The following is a 22,019-nucleotide window of genomic DNA, read 5'->3' as shown; positions in this document are numbered from 1 at the left end:
TTGCCCAGAGACGCATGTAGATTCAGGGGATGGACTCCCTGTTTCTGCTGAGCCAGGACTGACTCATGACATACTAGTATCCCGCACGTCGGTCCGGCCAAAAGCCTGTAATCAAGTGACTGGGAGGTGCAAGGGAGGCGGTTTGGAGTCGCCTCCAACAAATGAGCTCCACATGTCCACTCCGGGAGAACGGAAGTTCTCCCAGAAACTCATGGGACTAGAGGCTTGCAACCTGTCCATGATTTTAAAATTTTTTTGCATGTCACAGTAATAGAAAAGTCTCCTGATTCCGGAGGAAAGTCCAGTACGGTAGTGCCAGGAGTCATATAGGCTACCGAAACGGAAAAGGACTAGGATGAAGATCTGTACTCACAACGCACGTACGCTTGCATCGGAAGCGGCAATCGAAGATCTGATGATGCAAGCCAAGAAGATCAAGTACGACGTCACCGGACTGACCGAGACGAGATGACGTCACCCTCTCAACGAAAAGAACTGTTCTTAGGAACACGCGACAGTAGAGGTGTTGGTGGAGTTGGCGTCCTGGTACACGAGTATGGCAAAGAACATCGACTCTTTCGAACAACTTACGACCCGAATCGGACGTCTGCGGATGAGAAGATGTGGTCCAACACCAGCTTTGACTATCTTCGTCGCTTACGCTCCAACATCAAGTTACGATCAAGAAGTCGAAGCTTTCTATATGGATCTGGAGAAGTTCTACCGAGAAGATCATGCCTTCTACAAGGACATAATTGGCGATTTCAACGCCAAAGTTGGCCCACGAAGAACGCCGGAGGAACTTCACATCGGGAACCACGGCCTACAATGGAACGACCAGGGGGAGAGGCTCTCTGAGTTCATCATGACGACTAAGACCATCCATGGGAACTCGCAATTCCAGGAGCCCTCTTCTCTACGCAGGACGTGGGAGTCACCCGGTGGAGGGTACCGTAATGAAATAGGCCACATCATCGTCAATAAAAGGTTCTGCTGTTGTACCAAAGTCCTATACGGGATCGGACCATCGCCTCCTCCGAGGAAGATTTTCGTTCACAAGGAGAGAAGAGAAAGCCGCCAAGTTCAGAGAGAGAAACCCCAGGACTACCATCAACTGGGATCTCTTCGCTACGCTAGCCGGCTTTTGGGAAGATTCCGCAATGGACAACATCAACGAGGAATATGACCGGCTTGTTGAACACGTTCACGACTGCGCGAAGAAGGCTGAGAGTTTTAAAACCACCAAGAGGCGCCTGGCTCTTGAAACTCTTGAGCTGATACGCCAGCGTGGAGCAGCACGAGCTGCAGGGAACCAAGAACTCACGTCCGAGCTCGCAAGGCTTTGCAGATAAAGGAAAACCTGAAGGAGAGAAGAGCAGAAGTACTGGCTGAAGCTGCAGAGGCGGGGAAAGACATCCGCTATGCCCGTCGAGACTTCGCCAGTCGCAAGTCGAGGATGACTGCTCTCCGGAACCCAAAGGAAACAAGCGAGAAGGGGGATGGAGAAAACCATCTACGACTTCTACTCTGATCTCTTCAACAGCTATGTCCACTTGCCTCCTCACCATCTGAGGGAAGATGGACATGTCATTCCAGAGGTTCTCCCGTCCGAATTAGGACATGCTATCACGTCGGTAAGAAACACGACAGAATAAGACCAGAACACTTGAAGAACCTTCCGCCAGTACTCATCAACACCCTGGCGAGGCTCTTTACACGTTATCTGTCCAAATGCAAGGTTCCTAAACAGTGGAAGACCAACAAGACCGTGTCGTTGTAAAAAAGAGAGATCTACATGACATGGGATCCAGTCTGCTTATTGTCGGTCATCTACAAGCTCCTTAATAGGATTGAAAAAGTCTTGGATGAAGGACAGCCATGCCAGCGAGCAGGGTTTCGAAAAGGATTCAGCACGATTGACCACATTCACACTGTTTCAAAACTCATCGAGGTAACACGAGAGTACAAGATGCCGCTCTGTCTCACCTTCATAGACTTGAAGAAGGCCTTCGAGTCAGTTGAGACGGAAGCGGTCGTGGAAGCCTTGGAAAACCAAGGCGTCCCTACTCAGTACATAAAGGTACTTCGAGAGTTGTACAATAACTTCACGACCGGAATTTCGTCATTCTACAAAAACGTCATCATTGACGTGAAGAGGGGGGTCCGACAGGATGACACAATTTCACCCAAAATGTTCACAACCACCCTCGAGAACGCAATGCGAAAGTTGGAATGGGACGACATGGGAGTGAAGGTTGATGATCGGCGGCTACACCATTTGCGCTTTGCTGATGACATCGTACTGATAACACCTAGCATCAGCCAAGCGGAACGAATGCTGGCCGAATTCGACGAAACATGTGGATGCATCGGTCTTCAGCTGAATCTACAAAAGACGATGTTCATGCGGAACGGATGGATCTCGGATGCTCCATTCACGCTCAACGGAACAAACATATCCGAATGCACCAGCTACGTTTGTCTGGGTCGGGAACTAAACATGATGAACGACCTGACCCACAAGCTGGGCAGGAGAAGAGCGGCTTGGGGAGTGTACAAGAGCATCGAGGATGTAGTGAAGAAGACCAGGAACACCCGGATCCGTGCTCACCTCTTCAACACCACCGTACTTCCTGCTTTGACCTATGCTTCGGAAACCTGGGCATTTCGTAAGCAGGAAGAAAACGCGGTGAGCGTCATTGAACGCGCAATTGAGAGAGTGATGCTAGGAGTACCCCGTTTCACGCAAGTGAGGAGCGGGATTCGAAGTTCTCTCCTACGTCAGCGATCGAAGATTAGAGACGCCGCCGCATTTGCCAAGGAAAGTAAAATAAGGTGGGCCGGACACGTGATGCGCTTTAATGACAACCGTTGGACCAGAGCCGTGAGCGACTGGGTTGCCCGCGACATTAAGCGCACTACAGGAAGACCGCCGACCCGATGGTCTGACTTCTTCACGAAGTCCTTGAAAGAAAAATATGATGCTCTTCGTGTCCCACGCGAAAGGAGGAACCGCTGGGCAACTCTGGCATGCGATCGGGACAAATGGAAGAATTACTGGCGCCCGCTCGACCAGTTCGAAGATCAGCGGGAGTCAAGGTGATCAAGGTGATGATTAGTTTGTCATACAGGTACGTTTAGATTTAAATGTTTTTCTACCTTATTTTTTAGAAGGTTAGTGGTTTGCTTCTTCTGTTCAGTGGTATATCATAATTGTTATATCATCCTCTTGTCCATCGCTTCAATGCGGAATACCACGAAATTGACGATGTTGGGACCTTTCTACGAAATAATACAACTTTTTGGTGTAGGTTGCAAAGAGCAAGAACGATCACGCTCAATTTCTTCTAGTTGTCCTAAGAAATCAGCATATAGGAAGCCGCTAGAGATCGAATTTTAATGAATCTTGCTGATAATAACCACATTTTATCGAAAGCAAATATTCCGAAAATCTCGAATGTTTTGGGTTCAGAAAAATACAATGCACCTTTTATTTCGGTTAAAAATATATAGTTTTTGCAAGAAAGGGAATAGATATTTTGTGAAAATCTATAAAGATTGCATTCATTCTTAACATCAGAAGTAACACTTCATAGAGCTATTTTCGTTTTTTGTTACTGCTAGACTTCTGCTGTGTTAAACCTCTTGGTGTCTTCGCTGTAGATGTGACATCCTTCTCCTTCACCTTCTTTAGTACAAGAAGAAGAAGTACAGCCAGTATAGCCAATGAAATCGTTGTCAGGCCGCAACAGACTACTACAAAGACTGCAGCATTACTGAAATTATAAATTATGAGAATAAATGAAAATATGAAGACGTTCGACACCATGCGAACCCATTCTTTTCATTTTATTAGAAAGTCCCAGCTTCTGTCTGATCCGAATATCTTAGTGACGTTTTTCAAAAATTAGTGCCCCGTCCAAAGTTAACGATGGTATTAGTAGGTCGCTGCGTTCAAATACACAAGCTAGCCGTATTATTGTCTGATATCAAAAATTGCTCCAACTTAAAGTTTTTTGCTTTCTTTTGTAAAGTGGCGCTGCTAGATTGCCTTCGAGGATCAAATTTTCAAGAGATTAATTTGTTTATTTATCTATTTACTTACTTATTTACATAGAAGGTTTTTGAGCGGGTCCTGGAAGCTCAGATGCTATCCATGTTGTCCGAATCCTCCTGGAGAAACATCGAGAGAAGAACCGCAGTGTGCATCTTGCTTTTCTTGATCTCGAGAAAGCTTTCAACCTTGTCCCACGTGAGCTGTTATGGATGTCTATGAGGTCGCAGTACCAGAAGAATATGTGCGTTGGACGAAGCTGCTTTATGCGAACCCTACCACCGTTGTACGGTGTGCTGCTGGAACAAGCAGGCCATTCCTTGTACAAGAACGGGTTCATCATGGTTGGTCACTCTCACCCCCGCTGTTCAAACTGTGCATGGACACGATAACAAAGGGAATCCAGAAACAGGAACCGTGAACCCTACTCTTTGCCGACAATGTCATGCTCGCGTCGGAGATCTTCAGAAACAAGTACAGTCTTAGAAGGATCGGCTGCGTCAACTTGGATTGCGCCTCTATGTGTCAAAAGCTGAGTACATGGATAGAGAATGGTTCAATTCGTGTCGATGGCACCGAGTTAAACAAGGTGGACTGTTCCAGGTACGTTGGAGTCGCCCAAGTGACTTGCACAGGCGACATCGATCAAGAAGGTCGAGCACGTGTTAATGCGGCATAGATGAAATGGAAAATGGCAACAGGCGTACTGTCCGACAAAAAAGTCCTTGTTCGACTGAAGTCGAAGATCTACTGGACCGTTGTGTGCGTCCTGATGCCATTTACGGATGCGAGTGCTGGTCGACAACGAAAGCCTTGGAAAGAGTGTTGCACGATATGGAGATGCGAATGTTGAGGTGGACGATAGGTGCAACGCTAAAGGACAAAGTATCCAACGACACCGTTCGCTCCATCTTCGGTGTCGTCTCGATAACTGAGAAGATGAAGGAGGCGCGACTGAGATGGTTTGGTCACGTTTTGTGGCGGGAGGAAAATTCCGTTGCCAAAACTGCTCTGAAGCCCGACGTTTCAAGCTTGAGGCCACGCAGGAAGCTGGATATGATAGATGCACGTTTGCATAGAGCTGATGCAATGGATAGAACCAAATGGAAGACAAGAAGCAGAAAGGCGGACCCTGCAACAATGCCGGACAAACGCTAGGAAGAAGCCGAAGTGTGTGAGTCAGTCACGAAATTCGAAAAGGGGGGTCCAACGGCGTCGGGTCTATGCGCCGGCGCCAGATAGCTATAGAAGGGAGTACAACAGATCCACCGGCCTGTGTCTGTGCGCAATAACTTCCGATGGATGTCGCAAAAGGTGAATTAGATTTTGCAATCGTTTCATATCCATGGCCACTGCAGGTACTGCATTACACCTCTATGGATCCTTGATGTATCTATTTCCTTCCACGTTTGCCTCAACTTGGTAGCATGCCTTCTTCAGAAAGTGGAAACACCAACACGAACGGCTGCTTAAATAGTGCCCAACAGTTTACATGATGTGACGTGGAACGTTATCTTTATCAATATGATGATGTCTTTCACGTTATTTTATGTTAAAATATCATTCTGTGATAACTATTGGGGGAAAACAGGAGGAACACCCATACTTCGAGTAATGCTTTCAAATTGTATTTGTATTATTCTGGCATCGAAGGAGTGTTTGTAGCTGATGATCGAATATTCTCCAAATGTAGAATTGACGCGTTTGGAAGGAAAACTCCGTAACCTTTCGCCTTAATTTATAATATAAAGAAGAGAAGGAAAGCGTGGTTAAAAAAACACATCTAATTTACAGAAAACACCACTGCAAAAGTCTGAAGTCCGGATTTGGCCGGACATTCAGACTTTTGGTGGTATATATATATATATATATATATATATATATATATATATATGATATACCTTTAACAAGTATCGCACAATTAGCCTACTCCCAACAACTACGAAAGTCGTGGAGAGAAGAATTACGAACAAGCTGCTGTCTTGGCCCAAGAAGTTCAACCTTGTTATCATTGAACAACATGTTTTCATTTCTGAAGCTCCAACATCTACTGACTGATTCTTCGAGTGGTTTTCAGCTTGCAGAAATAGAAATAGATACGCGGAGGAGTCATGAAGGTGAAAAGCAACGCGCGCAATGGCCACGGCTATGTAACGGCTTTAACCATTTATCTTTTGCGACATGCACGCGAAGTTATTGCGCACCATTTCGATTCCGCGGGACCCATCTCACCCACGTTATATCTATGGTGCGCTGGCGCACCAATCCGACGCCGTGGGACCCGTCGCACCCCATTTTCTAGCTGTCTGGCCCCGGGTGGACCCGTCGCACCCCCTTTTTCGAATTTCGTGACACACAGACAAACACTCACACACACACGGACTAAGCTCGTTATTATATATCATGATATATATACCATTCTGAGCGTCCGGCTAAAGCCAGACCTCAGACTTTCTGCGGTGTTCACTTCGCTCCCCTTAACTGATCAAAGAAAATTATTAGTAGTGTAGTATTCTCAGAAGTTAGATTTGTGTTGATCTAACGACGTTTTTTTCCTATTTTTTTTTATTATGAATAAAGACGAAAGATTCCAGGTTTCCTTCTAAACGCGCCAGTTCTACATTTGGGGAACATTCAAACTTCACCTTTAAGCACTCCTTCGATACCAATGTAACAGAGACACGACTTGGAATCATTACTCAAATTATAGGTTTCCCTCTTAGTTCCCCCAACAGTTATCACATAATGATGTTTTACATAAAATGAAGTGAACGACATCATCGTACTGATAAAGATAGCGTTCCACATCAGGGCGCGCAAATCCGACGCCAGTGGACCCGCCGCAACCCCTTCTATAGGTAACTGGTGCCGGCGCAATAAACCCGAGGCCGGTGGACTCATCGCATCTCCCTTTTCAAATTTCGTGACACACACACACACACATACATACATACATACATACATACATACATACATACATACATACATACATACATACATACATACATACATACATACATACATACATACATACATACATACATACATACATACATACATACATACATACATACATACATACATACATACATACATACATACATACATACATACATACATACATACATACATACATACATACATACATACATACATACATACATACATACATACATACATACATACATACATACATACATACATACATACATACATACATACATACATACATACATACATACATACATACATACATACATACATACATACATACATACATACATACATACATACATACATACATACATACATACATACATACATACATACATACATACATACATACATACATACATACATACATACATACATACATACATACATACATACATACATACATACATACATACATACATACATACATACATACATACATACATACATACATACATACATACATACATACATACATACATACATACATACATACATACATACATACATACATACATACATACATACATACATACATACATACATACATACATACATACATACATACATACATACATACATACATACATACATACATACATACATACATACATACATACATACATACATACATACATACATACATACATACATACATACATACATACATACATACATACATACATACATACATACATACATACATACATACATACATACATACATACATACATACATACATACATACATACATACATACATACATACATACATACATACATACATACATACATACATACATACATACATACATACATACATACATACATACATACATACATACATACATACATACATACATACATACATACATACATACACACACACACACACACACACACGTGTGACAAACAAATGTGTGTACGACATCGTGTTTTGCGACGACTTCGGTTGCAACGCGCCGCCCTCGGGAAACCCCATTTGGAGCGGTCAAGGATTAATGCTGCCTTCTCATTAGCCTGTACTCAAGTGAGACAAATAAATAGGCCGCTGAGTGGATCGGAACGTGTACGTGGATGCGCATTCTAACGTACATGGTAGGAAATAAAACGGTTTACGACAATTAGAGAAAGACGGTGGGAATGCTCAGTTCCGCAACCTACTTCTCCAACTCACCGCCCCCGCACTGCGTCGTGATACGCTGCCCTTAATTCATTCTAGAAGATTCCGGAATGACTGCCATTATGGCTTTCTTCCACTCCTCTGCCACTAATTATTGTCATGTGTTAAAGATGTGAGCTAAAGGAGCAGATTAACTCTTTGTCTCCGAGAGTCTCTAGATTAACTCTACACTCTTTGCGCACAATAGACGGAATTCCATCAAGCGTCTCAGAAACTGATGGATTAAGACGTTTAAGGTAATTGTAGGCTTTGCAAATATGGAATATGCAACAATTTGAAAGAAGACTCACTCTCGCAATTTCTGGAATGACCACACTACAATCCGACGAAAATACAGTAGTATGATGTGATAGTGTAAGAATGTGAGCTTTCTCAAAAACTTTGGCATTTTCTCACTGGTCAGTCGCCGTTCTCGAGCAGAGAAATATTTTTTCATATGACTGTACCGATTTCAGAGCACCTCTTTTTTGTGGAGTGAATTGCGTAAAAGGTAGTCTAACTCTTCAAAAAGATATTGCTTCTGAGAGGATAATGATTTCAATTGAAGTAAAGGGTAAATCGCTTCAAAATAAATAACAACGTGGTCAGATGAGCTCGACGGTAGAAGAAACTTAACATTAGACGCGTAAGAAGAATAATGTCAAAAATTCTGTCGATGTGGATGGCTAAACATGAAGAAGTTAAGGAAGAACGATAAAAATGGGTTGAACGGTTTTGAGTTGATTGTATCTATGTTTAAGTTAAAGTTCCCAATAGTTGTTTGATGGTTAGTGACAGCAAGATTGGTTCACAAGTTTCTTATCATCACAACCATTGCTGTTTCAAGTAACAAACGAAGTTGCGACAAAGTTTCAGGGCATTAAATTTTTGCCAACAGCAAATCAGCTTTCAAATCAGAGATGAAATTAACAAACTGGATTTGGAGAGAGTCTTCTACAAGTAAAGATACCACCTTTCTTTAACGCCAATCAGAGCGATAGACATTGATTTCCCAAAGGTTCCGAATCCAATATTTTAGCAATTATCCGTGTTTCGGTCGTAATGATTGTCCCTCTAAGACTATTTATAGAAACTGAAAAATAGGAGAAAAAATTTACTATTTCTCTCGATCAAGTTCTATAAAAACTAGAGAAGACAGACGGAAATGCCAAAACATACTCAAATATGGACAAAATCTTTCTGTATTGATAGCGAAAGTGTACTGCACCGAGTCCCCTGTTAGAGACTAGATATATTTACAAAAAGGAATATTTGTAGGCGGTGAAGCTTACTGACAAGACTGTGACAAATAAGATTTCAACAACGCAAAATCATCATACAAATTTAGGCGCTTCCCTCCATGCAACCTTTAATTACACAACTCTCCTCGATACACCACCCACTCACGCTGAGGTTTTCCTCTGTTGTGTTCGCATGTCACTACACCTTTTACAAATACTACAAATAACCAAATAGATCGAATCTGAGACAGGATAAAGTTGAGGGCAGTTCATTTGAGGAAAATTGAACCAAATATTCTCTAACCTTTCTTGGGAACGTAAGCTTTGCTTTTTATAAATGATAAGGTTAGTAAGTAATAAAAATAATACTTGTAGCGACCCGCATCCATTGAATCTTTTCCCATCTTGTTTTTCGCGTTGTAATCTGTTACAATATTCTGATCTGGTTTTCTGGTAGTTTGATTGTCATTCTGTTTCGTGTAGCTCTGAAATGATCACCATTCACAGTTGTTCTCATAATTTCATCTCTTTTACCTAGACTGATTCGCGATGAACGATTTTTATAGATCTTTATAGATTTTTATAGATTTTTATAGATTTTAGATCCGGTTAAATCTCCACATCTTTCTTCTGAGAAGGAAGAAGCTGCCAGTGAAAAATAACGGAGGACTCATTTTGTCATTTGGAGTTGATCATTGTTTTCAAGTTTCTCGTCATGCACGCTTACAAGTAAGAAGAAGAACTGCTGGAATCATGGTATCTCATCTCTGTTCAACATTTGTTTTTGTTAGTAGCAGTACATCACAAAATCCCTCTCTTTTAATAGATAGCGATAGAGGTGTGGTTCACTACCATGAGCGTGACCTTTTAACGAAACACGGTGTAGTTGCGTAAGCGATTGCAGACGAGGTGTTGCAGTGGAGCATAGTGTTTAGGATTGAAGGAAAGAGTGTTTGCCGTGTGTGTTCTTCAAACAACAAAACGCTAACCCAGCTGTAGATGCGAAATTCCGGCTCTTTGCAAACGATGTATATAAAACGGTAGCTCGATTTCGTGAGAACGGAACTAAGTCTAACATTTCTCTTGGACAAAAGCAAGGTATTAAGGAAGTTGGAGAGTTGATTAGTTCTAAACAAATAAGGTTATCCACAAATGATAAAGGTGGGGAGTTTGTGGTCATTCCACACCAGCTGGACATTGCAATAACAGAAAGACGCTTGCAAGATACCTCACTATATCGTTTATCCTCCGTTAGTGGGTTCATGAAGAAATCTCGTTTTTTAAATGAGCAATGGGTTAGGGTAGCAAAATCCGCTGAGTTTCCTCCTTCTTTAATTGCTCGCCTTAAGATTGACCTGCCGACCTGTCCAGTGCTCTATCTCCTTATCAAGACGCACAAACTCCAGTCCAGCAGCGATCTGGCTTCCACTGACCCTGCTACATTCAAAGTAAGACCTATTATTAGTAGTGTAGGAGGTCCTACGGATAGGATAGGGTGGTTCCTGAACACAATATTTGCGCAAGTATTGAGCCATATACCTGCCCTTTTGACAAATACCCGTATGTTCCTAGACCACCTACGCGCAGCAAACATGACAAGAGACTGTGTCATGGAGTCTTTTGACGTCAAGGCCCTGTACGTATCTAATGACTCTACGATACAGGCTATGTTCGAACTGCTGAAAGAAAACATAAGAACCGTCACTTTACACGGATTGTCAATCTCCAAATTGATGGTTCTTCTCAAGGCGTGCCTCGACTGCAATATTTATGCAATATCTTTAGATGATCCGGGAATTACTTTGCACAGCTTAGAGATTTAGCTATGGGGCAGAGATTGGCTCCCACCTTAGCTATTTCATTTATGGCCAAAATTGAAGCACCTGTTCTGGAACTACGTCCGTTGTTCTACTCTCGGTACATTGACGATTGTTTTGTCATTTGCGCATTCAGAGCAGTCGCTAAATTTGTGTTTGAAAGTAGGCGTGGAGTTTATCAGTTTAGTTGTGGAGAGGTTGGTCGTTTGAATTGTAGATTGAATATCGCTCTTTTCAGGATCTGAAAAAGGCGATATAGCCGAAACGTTAGCCAATAGATTTATTTAACAACCTCGTTTACAGCTTATCAAACTCGATAATATAAAATGTTTTTCAGAATCAAAAAAGAACGAGTGTTCTTGTTGTTGACGTGCTCTGCCGACGTTCCCCCATTGACAATAACGGAATTTTGCAGCCCCGCATCACGAACACATTAAGAAATGACCTTACCACGGTCACCAATGTTTCCCCCAACTGAGCTGTAGAAGAATAGCAATTAGTGACCTCAAATGTTGGATCCTAGTAATCCAACAACTGCACTTGTATAATGCATTGTTCTGGTAGCAGCAGTTTTCAACATATTCCTTCTAGACCTTTCTCCCATTCAGGAAGGGTAAGCAGAATATGTCTGTGAAAACCAGAAAAACACTGTTTATCCTAACTGCTGTGTTTGCTCTGTTTTTGAGTGATTTATAAGTTCCGAAAGTTAATAAATCCCAAACGTGAGTAGTGGTCAAAGTAGATTAGCGAAAAAAAGTCATTTTTGTTCAACTATCTACATCTATATATATAAAACAAGAAGTTTGTGTATCGTTTTTAGATTTCAGAAGTGAAAGTCAATTGAGCACAACGTTCAACAATTAAAAAGGTTTTGAACGTAGCTTTTGTGAATTGTGGTTGGCAATTACTTGTACCAAGCGAAGCATTAAGAAAAGAGGAAAGTTCATTGTAAATTTGACAACATCTCACTTTAGTGGGACTGATTGGTCCTTCCGTGGTAATTTTTGATCTTGGAGGTTGAGTTGTTCTGAGAACGGTGGATTGAGGTTGTTGAGTGGATGCCGTTAATACTCGTTTTGTAGAAGTCGTTGATTTTTCCAGAGGCGGTAGAGCACTAGTGGAGGAAGAATGTTGAGATTTTAAACTAGGCGTGCTTGACGCTTCCGTTCGTGCTGACGTTCTTTTTGAAGGGGTCTTCGATGATGTTCCCTGTGATAAGAGTTTCGAATCCGTTCCCGTTGAAGGGAGTTCTGAATTTTCTTCAGAGGAGGTTAGTCGAGGTGATGAAGAAAATGCCTGTTCTGTTATTGGTGTGGAAATTGTCTGAGAAGACTCCAATGTTGATGATGAACGTGAAGTCGTCGTAGTCTGTGAAGTTACGTTCTTTGTGAGTTCTTCTCGGTTCTTGGTCGTTGTCACATTATCTGAGATATGTGCTTTTGTTGTTGTTTCTAGAGTCGTTCGCTGTTGTTTTGAGAGTGTTAAGAGTCGAGTTGTAAAATGATGGCTGGTTTCATTGCTAATTAGTAAAGTCACATTTGTAGAATTTGCCTGAAAGTAGACTGCTGATCAGTTTCAACTCAATATTGTCACTTTTTAAACATTAAAAAACTAAGCCAACGAGTTTCTTTCATCATTGTAATCAGTTTTTATTATGCTTTTATCTTCGTCAGAACGAGTCAGAGGTTTTCTACACAGTTAGAACGTCGGCGAGTTTTATGATTGCCGTCGTGTACACGACCGATGGAAAAAAGATAGAGATCGATGTATTTATTTCAAAGGAGCCTACCACAAAAATGGATGCGTTGATTGCTGAATCAGCTTAATCACAAATGAGTCTTTACGAATAGACAGTGATGCAGTAATTTCGTGAGTGTGAACTCAATCACACAGTTAAAGGCAGCGTACCACGAATCTGACGTGGTGAAGGAAAAAAGAAAGAAAGCTAGAAATGAAGCTGAAGATTGTGGTATCCGGGCTGGTTCCGCTCCCCAATAGTCATAAAAAAACGGCGTGGAAGTCGATTTATTTCCTACGAGGTACGTTAAGCGTTCCTCTATGTACATGTTCCGGTCCACTCAGGACCCTAGTCATTGCTTTTACTCGAATAGGCTGGTGAGGAGACCTCACTAGTCTTCGACTAGTCGCACTTGGATGCGGCGCATTCGTAAAGGTGGCGCGTTGCAACCCTAGTAAACTCGTGAACTGCAAGTAGTTATAAGAAACAAGGTTTTAAACGTAGTTTTTTTTTAAAACGACTGGAGAGAGATGGGCGGAAGCAAGTACATCAGATTCGTGTGCTGCCCTTAACATTTGGATTACTTTTGGATTACTGACGTGAATTGAGCGTAACCACGCACTCACTCTCGAATTGGGTCCCTACCTCTATTTGTGAAGAAATCCCAACATCGTCAATTTAGTGGCACGCTACCTTTAAAAACGTGCTCTCTTTTTTACATTTCTTTACTTCATGGTTATGAAATTAATGTTAACAGCATCTTTGAGTCAATTCGCTCAAGAAACATCCTGTCTATCTTCTTCTGGCAGGCCACAGAGAATCTTTCTTTGAGTCTCTTTAGTTTTAGTCAAATTTATTGCAAGTGAGCGAGCCTTCATCAAATTTTTATCATTATTAGTGAGTTGGAGTAGAATGTTTGATGGCTGCTGACTCAAATTCTATGGCGAACGTGCTGTGATGAAATTATCAAGCAAGCAGTTCTGGATATATAAAAATTGCTTACTTTTGCCAAATTTTGAGCACAAAAACAAGCAAACATTAACAGCCATTCACAGCTATGGGTCTGAAAACAAGGAATACATCATAAGCAAGTTACACCATCACCACCGTCATGATCACCAAAGAGAAGGGACATTATAAAGGCATAAAGATGCAGACCTTCCATAGCCACAGCATCCCTATAAATAAAGGATGTCTCTATCGCTGACCAGATTCATGTCAACAAAACAATACATTTCTTTCTACAGTCTGTCATCACCTCTATCATCTGAGCTCCCGTTGTTGTCGATTTGCTCGAGCGTCCCAATGATAATTTCATTTTACCCAATTGCAATCAAAGGTCAAGGAAACCAGTGGCTTTTCATTTCGCAGGTGATTTAGATATCATCCTAAAGAAACTTCATAATAAAAAGTCTGACAATCGCGTCAGCGGTCTCCCTTCAGTGTCTCTGGTATCAAGTGGTACACAGTCACCCGCTGCTGTGCTCCAGCGATTGTTGAAGCACATCACGTCGATCCATCTAATTTTACTTTTATTGGCATATGGGCAGCCTCTTCGACCGTTGACGTAGGACTGAACCTCAAATTCTCCCTTTCACTTGCGCGACGAGGGGATACTCACAGCATCACCGTTTCAGATGAGCGTTCTCTGACGCTTACTGCATTTTTCTCCCGCTCGACACGTTTCTGAATTGTAACTGAAAGCAGAAAGAACGGTGGTGACAAATAGGTAAGCACGGAGCCGGATGTTTTTAGTCCTCTTCACTACATCCTCATGCTCTTATATGCTTCCTGAGCTGCTCGTTTCCTCGGAAATCAGGTCGTTCATCATTTTAATTTCCCCTCCTAGATATGCAACGCTAAAGCACTCGGATATTTTCTTTCCATTGATCATGAGAAAAATGTCAGAAACCAATCCGTTCCTTCTGAACATCTTTTTGTTCAGGTTCCGCTGGAGACTGATCTCATTACACGTTTCATCAAACTCGACCACCATTCGTTCCGCTCCTTTAAAAAATGCTCTTCCTCCTTCAAATATTGCTGTACTAAATGATGTGAACATCACCACTACAGTGATAAAGGTGGGTCGACCAATTAAACAACAGCTTACTTTTTAGGCAGCTTTGCTATTTAAGGGAGCTGGAAAGCTAACCATAAATTGTGAAAGGGCCTCGTGAGCGGAAAAATGAGTTTGTGGGCCTACTATTACGATGTTCCACCTCTTAGTACTGTAGAAGAGGAAAAAAGTGGAATTGTTAGCAACCGCTGATCCCTTTTATTTTCCTTAGACGACGATAGGTAGCCCAGCTGTAGTTTCCGCCGTCTAAGATAAGCTTCAATATCACAACGCTCGTAAATTGTAAGCCTATTATTCTGGTCTTACAGACGCAGCAAGCATAAGCATGAAACAATTTTGGACAAATCATGTATTACACTTTTGGGCAAGTTTTGTGGCTGGGCAGGTAATCGTTTTGATACCAGCAGATGCCACCGCCCTTATTTAACTTATTTTACTCCCCTTTTGCTGCCGGATGTGGTATGTGTTAGGTTGTCTGATGTGTTCTTTCACTCCCTTGGAAATCAATTCAAAATTAAAGCAAAACCTTTGATGTTGATTGTGGGATTGTTTAACTCGCAAATGCAAACGGTATTTTACAACGTCAATAGGCTACGTAGTCAACAAAACTGGGCCAAATTAGATTGGATTAGATTGGTTTAATTTGGACGCATCTCGGCATTCTCTCGAAATAGCTATTTTTCGAGTCATCTGTGAAAAAAGGCCGAAACATCAAAACTCCGGCAGTGTAAAAACATGTTTTGGGCAACCCCTTATACAAAAACCAGTCTGAATGTCCGGCTAAAGCCGGACTTCAGACTTTCGGTGATTTTAGCTTCATTTTCCTTCACTGAGCAATGAAAGTTAATAGTAGTGGTGTTTTCTATAAAATTAGATTTGTGCTTTTTTTAACAACGCTCTCCTTCTCTTCTTTATACTATAAATTAAGGCGAAAGATTACGGAGTTTTCCTTCTAAACGCGTCAATTTTACATATGGAGAATATACGACCATTAGCTGCAAACACTCCTTCGATGACAGAATAATAAAGATACTATTTGAAAGCATTACTCGAAGTATGGGTATTCATCCTGATTTCTCCAATAGTTGATGTTTTAACATTAAATGACGTGAAAGACATTATCCTACTGATAACGTTCCACGTCAGATCACATAAACATCTTGCTACTATTTAAGCAACCGTTTGCATGCGTGCTTCCACTTTCTGAAAACGGCATGCTACAAACTTGAGGCGAAAGAAGAAGGAAATAGGCACACGGGAGTAGTCATAAAGGTGACGAGCAGAGCGCCAAGTGGTTACGGCTATGAAACGGCTGCAACCATTTACCTTTTGCGTCATGCACACTAATTTATTGCGCTCCAATGACCGGGTCCACCAACGCCGCTGGACCCGTCGCACCCTCTCCTACAGGTATCTGGCGCCAGCGCACCAATCTGGCGCCGGTGGGCCCGTCGCAACGACTTCTATAGGAATCTGGCGCCGGTGGACCCCCTTCTGTAGGTATCTGGCGCCGATGGACCCGTCGCACCCCCTTCTATACGTATCTCGCGCCGGTGGACCGGTCGCACCCCCTTCTATAGGTATCTGGCGCCGGTGGACCCGTCGCGCCCCCTGCCATAGGTATCTGTCGCCGGCGCGCCAATGCGACATCGCGGGACCCGTCGCAACCCTTTTTCGAATTTCGTGACACACAGACAAACACACACACACACGCACAAGGACTAAGCTCGTTATTATATGTCATCATGATGGCGCTAGAATGAATGTTTATCCAATCAGTCGAATAAAAGGTTGTTTTCTTGGGAAATCAGATATTTACTCTTCATGTTTTGCTAATCGAGTACGTAAGTTACGAAAGTTTGAATTCTCGAATACTGACAACATTTACTTTAGTCGTCATCGTGGAATGAAGAGCAAATAACGGAAAAATTAACAGGCAAATCTACGCTTTCCTTACACTTTATTTTGAGAGAAATCCAGGTACCAAACCGGGGACCGTTTAATATAAGCCTTTTATTTAATCGTTTATTACATGCTTCGTTCGATTCAAATTCAAATTCAATGTGCAGCAGGACTTTGTGGCAACTGTGGAACGTTTTTGGAGCTCTTTGTCGACTTCGTCGACTTAGTACCTTCTTTCTTGTCAGCGGCCATCATCATAGTTATTAAGACCACTAGAATCCCCAAAAGTAGCGAAAGAATTATTCCACATACTAGCAAAACCACTGCTCCATTACTGAAAAATTCGCACAATGTGCCAAACAAATCGAAGAAACTCGAAGCTGCAAGCTTTGTACGTTCTCACTTCATGTGCTTGTATTTGCGCGGCTGTTTTCCACGAATGTCAGAAGGTCCGATGATGAGCTGTAATTATAGTGTTTTACAGTATGCATATATAGTTGAGGTGAAAAGAGTCATATGTAATGGCAGCTAATGTCGCATAAGGAAGAATATGTTTATGCCAGAATTCACATCTACGATTTCCTTTTCAATCTGCCGATTGTCATGAAATCACCTTTCACGGAAACTCAAAAGGACTAGTATGAAGCGTTAACCAATTCCTTTGAGCTACGCAAGTGAATCGAACTTCAACACAAATCTACAGACGTGGGGAAATTTGTTTGGTTCTTTTAAGGTCTTTTAAGGTTTCTAAGGTGGTCTTACCTTTCTAGTCGAAAGGATACTGCACTATGGTCGCCATGACAAACAGATCTTTTGTATTCATTTACACATTTGGTAATTTAAAAAGCAAGACTCAGGATGTGAAGGTCAGCGGACATTCTCAATTGCATCCATGGAATGTTCAGCTATAAATACGACCACTTGACTATCACCATCAATTTTATTTGGTGCTTTGACACTTGTTTATTTTCTTATTCCGTGCTTTTCCTCCCTTTCCTTGTCCAACTTAAAGCCAGTATATCGCGAATCTGACATGATGAGGGAACCAGCGAGAATAAATAAGGATGTAAATTGTGAAATCCGGGATTGGTTCCGCTCATTTCATTCTAATTGTCTTTGAAAAAAAGCGTGAAAATTCCCCTATTCTCCACGAGGTATGTTAGGGGATTCTCTATGTACACTTTCTGCTCCCTTCAGCAGCCTCTTCGTCGGTTCTACATGATAAGACTGCTGAAGAGACCTCAATAGTCTTCGATCGCCCACTCGCGAGGGTGGTATGTTGCAACTGAAATCGTAAAAAAACGGCGTCTTCCACGACGCTGTTTAAGAAGATCAAGGAATGATGAGCGGAACCGCCCTGTATACGGCAATCTACAACTCCATCTTTAGCTTTCCATGCGGATTCCCTAACCACGTCAGATTCGTGTCACGCTACATTTGATAATAACTCCTCTCATGAATCAATATGAAAATTGAAAGTTCAGCTTCTGAGCATACTACGCAACGGGGAAGAACTTGGTAAAACCTCTTCAAGCAGTCGTATTCTAAGCACATTTTTCAGACCAAAATCTCAGAAATTACCCCTTCACTTCTAGTACTTCCTCCTTGCCAAACACTTGTAGCTTCAGTAGTGGATGTCTCTTTTTCCTCACTAGGACCAGGATCACCGTCCGTTATTCTTCGCGTTGTCGATGTTACTTTTTTTGGTCTCGTCGTAGGTAACGGAGGTAGGACAGGTAGGCCATCGTCTGGGTCCGGTTCTGGTTCCGGCTCTGGTTCCGCTTCTGTCGTTGGCCGTCGTGTACGTTGGGGCGTACGAATGCTCGTTGAAGCTTTTGTAGGTTTAGAAGTTGTAGCTCTAATCGTGGTTTTAGTTGTAGTTTTAGCTGTAGCTCTAGTTGTCGTAGGTTTAGAAGTTGTAGTTGTGCTTCTAGTGGTAGTTCTAGTTTTTCTAGGTTCTAAAGTTGTAGTTCTAGTCGTAGTTGATGTTGTAGTTCTAGTCGTAGTTGATGTTGTAGTTCTAGTTGTAGTTGATGTTGTAGTTCTAGTCGTGGTTGATGTTGTAGTTGTCGTAGGTTTGGAAGTCATAGTTGTAGTCGTAGTTGATGTAGTCGTAGGTTTAATTGGACGAATTGTGACCCATCTTGTCAACCGTGATGAAATACCTTCGAGAGTTGAGTGATTGAATGGTATTGGATCCGTTAGCGGCTTCTTTCCTGCTGATGAATCCCCATCATTTCCTGAAGCAATTCCTTCTTTACTCAGGACACCCGCTAGATGGTTTTCTTCGGCAACAGTTCTTTTAGTCGTTGATGATGCGCTATCCTAAATTTTCAGAACATCAAAATACTAAGGGCCGATTTTTTTCGAAGGAGAAAATGAGAACTTTATAGATATATTGCTTTCTTAGCTTCTGTAACAAAAACTTATGGGCAGAGGCCTTAAAAGAGAAAGAAAGAATGAGAAAGCGAAATGTATGTTAAAACATGACCGTTACAACTGCATCGAATAGACAATAATAGCTGCAACAAATAAAAACAATTTTGGAGATTTCCTTCTGCGTTCCCGATCCTTTGCTATATGTATGATACTTTTTTACCCCACAATTTCTGTGTAATCCGAAATAGAGCTTTACGTTCTCATCCCAACTTTTAAAATTTTGTCTACTAAGCGCGTGAAAGAGTAAGCACAAGGATACAAGTAGGCAGCATAAGCCATGAGTCACTTCATTTTCGTCTGAACATCAAAATTCTGTTGTAGTAAATGCAGGATACATGCTATTTCGATTGTTGAACACGACCGTAATTCCACCATTTTACATGCAAACCTGGCAAAGAAAGTTTGTGAAGTTAACATTTTAGACGATTTCTTCATGCTGTAAACAGAGCGATTGAGAAGGATAAATCTACCTCCGAGAGAGCCGATGATAATGCGAAATCTGCTAAGAAAATGATGAGCAACACATGGAGCCGGACGTATCCCACTTCTAAACAGAAAAAACTAATTTCATTCTCACCATTGCGCCCATAAATCTGCCTGAATCTCTACGCTACCAGAGAACAACAATTATGGCCCTAGTGTGCGATCTTTAGAAAGTAGTGTTTTGTATTTGCTTCACTAATGCACAATGATTTTGATTCTGCACTGTAACATAACTTGGAATAAAATATTACTCACAAACGGGACGAAGAGAGAAATTTGCGGTGTCCGAACCACCGTCTACAAACAGGATAGTCGTAGAAGAATAGAATGCGCTTGAATTTGGACTGTATGCTATGCACGGTAGAGTGAAAACTACATGTAGGGCGATGCAGTTGCGCAAGTGGGTGCAGTAGAATCATCAAGAATCCAAGTAGTGCTAGCACGGGTCCTCCTTCGATCCCAACGGTTGTGTCACTTCAAGCGCTTACGGAACTACATCGTGCTTCACGTCGTTTTAACCCTGCTGTGAAGCAATAATAGCACATCGTATTTCTGTACAAAGTTAAAATATGAACTACAGAATCAATCCATCTACATCTTAAATAGGAATGAAAGGAAGAGAAAGGAATGAGATATAATATAGAACTATTGTCATGGGTTTTTTGGTACATTAAAATGTCAAGATGGTTGCGTAGTTCCTTGCAAAAGCGCAAGTTACAACTAAATAGATAGAGATACATAGTTCGAAGAAAGTCTCTACAAGTTGACTCCTTGAAATATTAGGTAACGTTGGCTGCACTCGTAACGGTGCGGTGGAGCGTAGCGGTTGGGATCGGGGGAGAGCTATTGTTAGCGTCATTCTGCATTTCGCAATGGTCGCAACCGCTTCCTCAAGTCAATTTACAGGCTAGACAAGCGTTCATAAATTTTAAACGATTATAAGCTGAAGCGAACGTGTTGCCGCTGCACAAATGGATTGATTAACTCCAAACGCTTTATCCCTTGCTGCTGGCCGCATTCTATCATCTACAAGCATATTGTGTTTCTACAAAAATGGTTTTATGACACAAAAGACTGATCCTAAGCATCACCTCGAACATCACTAGGGAATTTTTGAGAACTGTAGTCTGAATCGTTCGCACAGTTGGTAAGATGTACAGAATTAATCTCTTACTTAGCTAATGGACGCAAATCTCCAAAAATTCCTGGTTTTTTTTTTAGTTCTAAGAAGCTAGTAGAGAAGTAAGACCTACCGCTATTATTGAAACTCTGAACAATCCTCACGTATCTACTAATTCCAGTTGGAAAAAACGCCTGAGTTAAAAGTTAGTGTGTCAATCTGTTATTGATGCTGATTAGTGACAGTTTGACACATAGTACCTACCTTACGTACCCGTTGAGGCATGAACACCGACTTCCTCGCTATCGTGTGAATTCCAACAAAACACAACAAACAAACCTGGTTTCGATGGCCCTCCTTATACTGAAAACCGGCATTCGAGTGCCATAGTACTTTGGGGAAGTTTGAGCAACATAGCCTATTCTGTTACAGATACGCGCATGATTCCAGCATGTTGTAACAGGTAATATCTTCCACGATACTGTTTGACGCACGAAATGTCTAAAGAGAACCTAAATCGTTGGAAACAGCTACCCTTTCGTTATGCACTGCTATTAGCTATAGTGTGGACCAAGAGGAATCATAATTTAGCTTAGATGGCAAAAGTCAAGCCTATCCACGCCCGGAGAGCAGCGCAAGTGCAAGATAAGAACTCGACAGCGAAGACTTCTCAGGGAACCGTTCGAAAAAAAAGTGCAGAATAAAAATCCCGTTAGCGTACTATATGAAGGAGTTTGGAAAGGCATGAGAGGGTGAAAACCCAAGATAATGCTACTACTGGGCTCTATTTAAAAGTGTAGCGGAAATGGAGTCGCAGTCGGTGGAGCAATTCTATTGGATTTGCTTAGATGGATTTGGAGGAAACATTTCGACGCCTTCCTGAACCGCTGGATCGACAAACTATATAAGTTCCAAAATCCGAGCGTGTGTAGCTATATACCGGTCCGCAAAGAAATACCGACCGAGCCGAAAATTCTGTTCAGAGAATGATGA

General features: G+C 41.9%; 3 protein-coding genes across 6 annotated transcripts; 2 read left to right on the top strand and 1 right to left on the bottom strand.

The window, feature by feature from the left end:
• Positions 1–355: 355 nt before the first annotated feature.
• RB195_014212 (uncharacterized protein) lies at positions 356–1,352 on the top strand (the record flags this gene model as incomplete). Of its 2 annotated transcripts, XM_064204370.1 has the most annotated exons (3): positions 356–445; positions 506–987; positions 1,088–1,352. In XM_064204370.1, 3 exons carry the CDS (start codon positions 356–358, stop codon positions 1,350–1,352), a joined length of 837 nt encoding a protein of 278 aa, XP_064060250.1. The 2 variants fall into 2 exon arrangements, with proteins under 2 accessions (XP_064060250.1, XP_064060251.1); XM_064204369.1 differs by lacking the exon at positions 356–445 and having other exon boundaries at positions 557–1,186.
• Positions 1,353–1,795: 443 nt separating this feature from the next.
• Positions 1,796–3,103, top strand: RB195_014211 (uncharacterized protein; the record flags this gene model as incomplete). The annotated part of the gene is made up of 1 exon (XM_064204368.1): positions 1,796–3,103. The coding sequence occupies one exon, from the start codon at positions 1,796–1,798 to the stop codon at positions 3,101–3,103; it is 1,308 nt and encodes a 435-aa protein (XP_064060249.1).
• A 495-nt stretch (positions 3,104–3,598) lies between these two features.
• RB195_014210 (uncharacterized protein) lies at positions 3,599–21,468 on the bottom strand (the record flags this gene model as incomplete). 3 transcript variants are annotated; one of them, XM_064204367.1, is made up of 13 exons in its annotated part: positions 3,599–3,776; positions 9,820–9,935; positions 12,237–12,818; positions 14,009–14,068; positions 14,164–14,183; positions 14,264–14,272; positions 17,215–17,318; positions 17,388–17,446; positions 18,566–19,309; positions 19,894–19,970; positions 21,160–21,220; positions 21,291–21,389; positions 21,457–21,468. In XM_064204367.1, the coding sequence occupies 13 exons, from the start codon at positions 21,466–21,468 to the stop codon at positions 3,599–3,601; spliced, it is 2,121 nt and encodes a 706-aa protein (XP_064060246.1). The 3 variants fall into 3 exon arrangements, with proteins under 3 accessions (XP_064060246.1, XP_064060248.1, XP_064060247.1); XM_064204366.1 differs by lacking the exons at positions 14,264–14,272; positions 17,215–17,318; positions 17,388–17,446; ... (3 more) ...; positions 21,291–21,389; positions 21,457–21,468 and having other exon boundaries at positions 14,164–14,181; XM_064204365.1 differs by lacking the exons at positions 3,599–3,776; positions 9,820–9,935; positions 12,237–12,818; ... (4 more) ...; positions 21,160–21,220; positions 21,457–21,468 and having other exon boundaries at positions 17,141–17,318; positions 21,291–21,311.
• Positions 21,469–22,019: the final 551 nt, after the last annotated feature.

The sequence above is a fragment of the Necator americanus genome, chromosome V, assembly GCF_031761385.1.
Source record: "Necator americanus strain Aroian chromosome V, whole genome shotgun sequence".
NCBI lineage: Eukaryota > Metazoa > Nematoda > Chromadorea > Rhabditida > Ancylostomatidae > Necator > Necator americanus.
The sequence above is the reverse complement of the archived record's forward strand: the minus strand, read 5'-3'. Positions and strand labels throughout refer to the sequence as shown.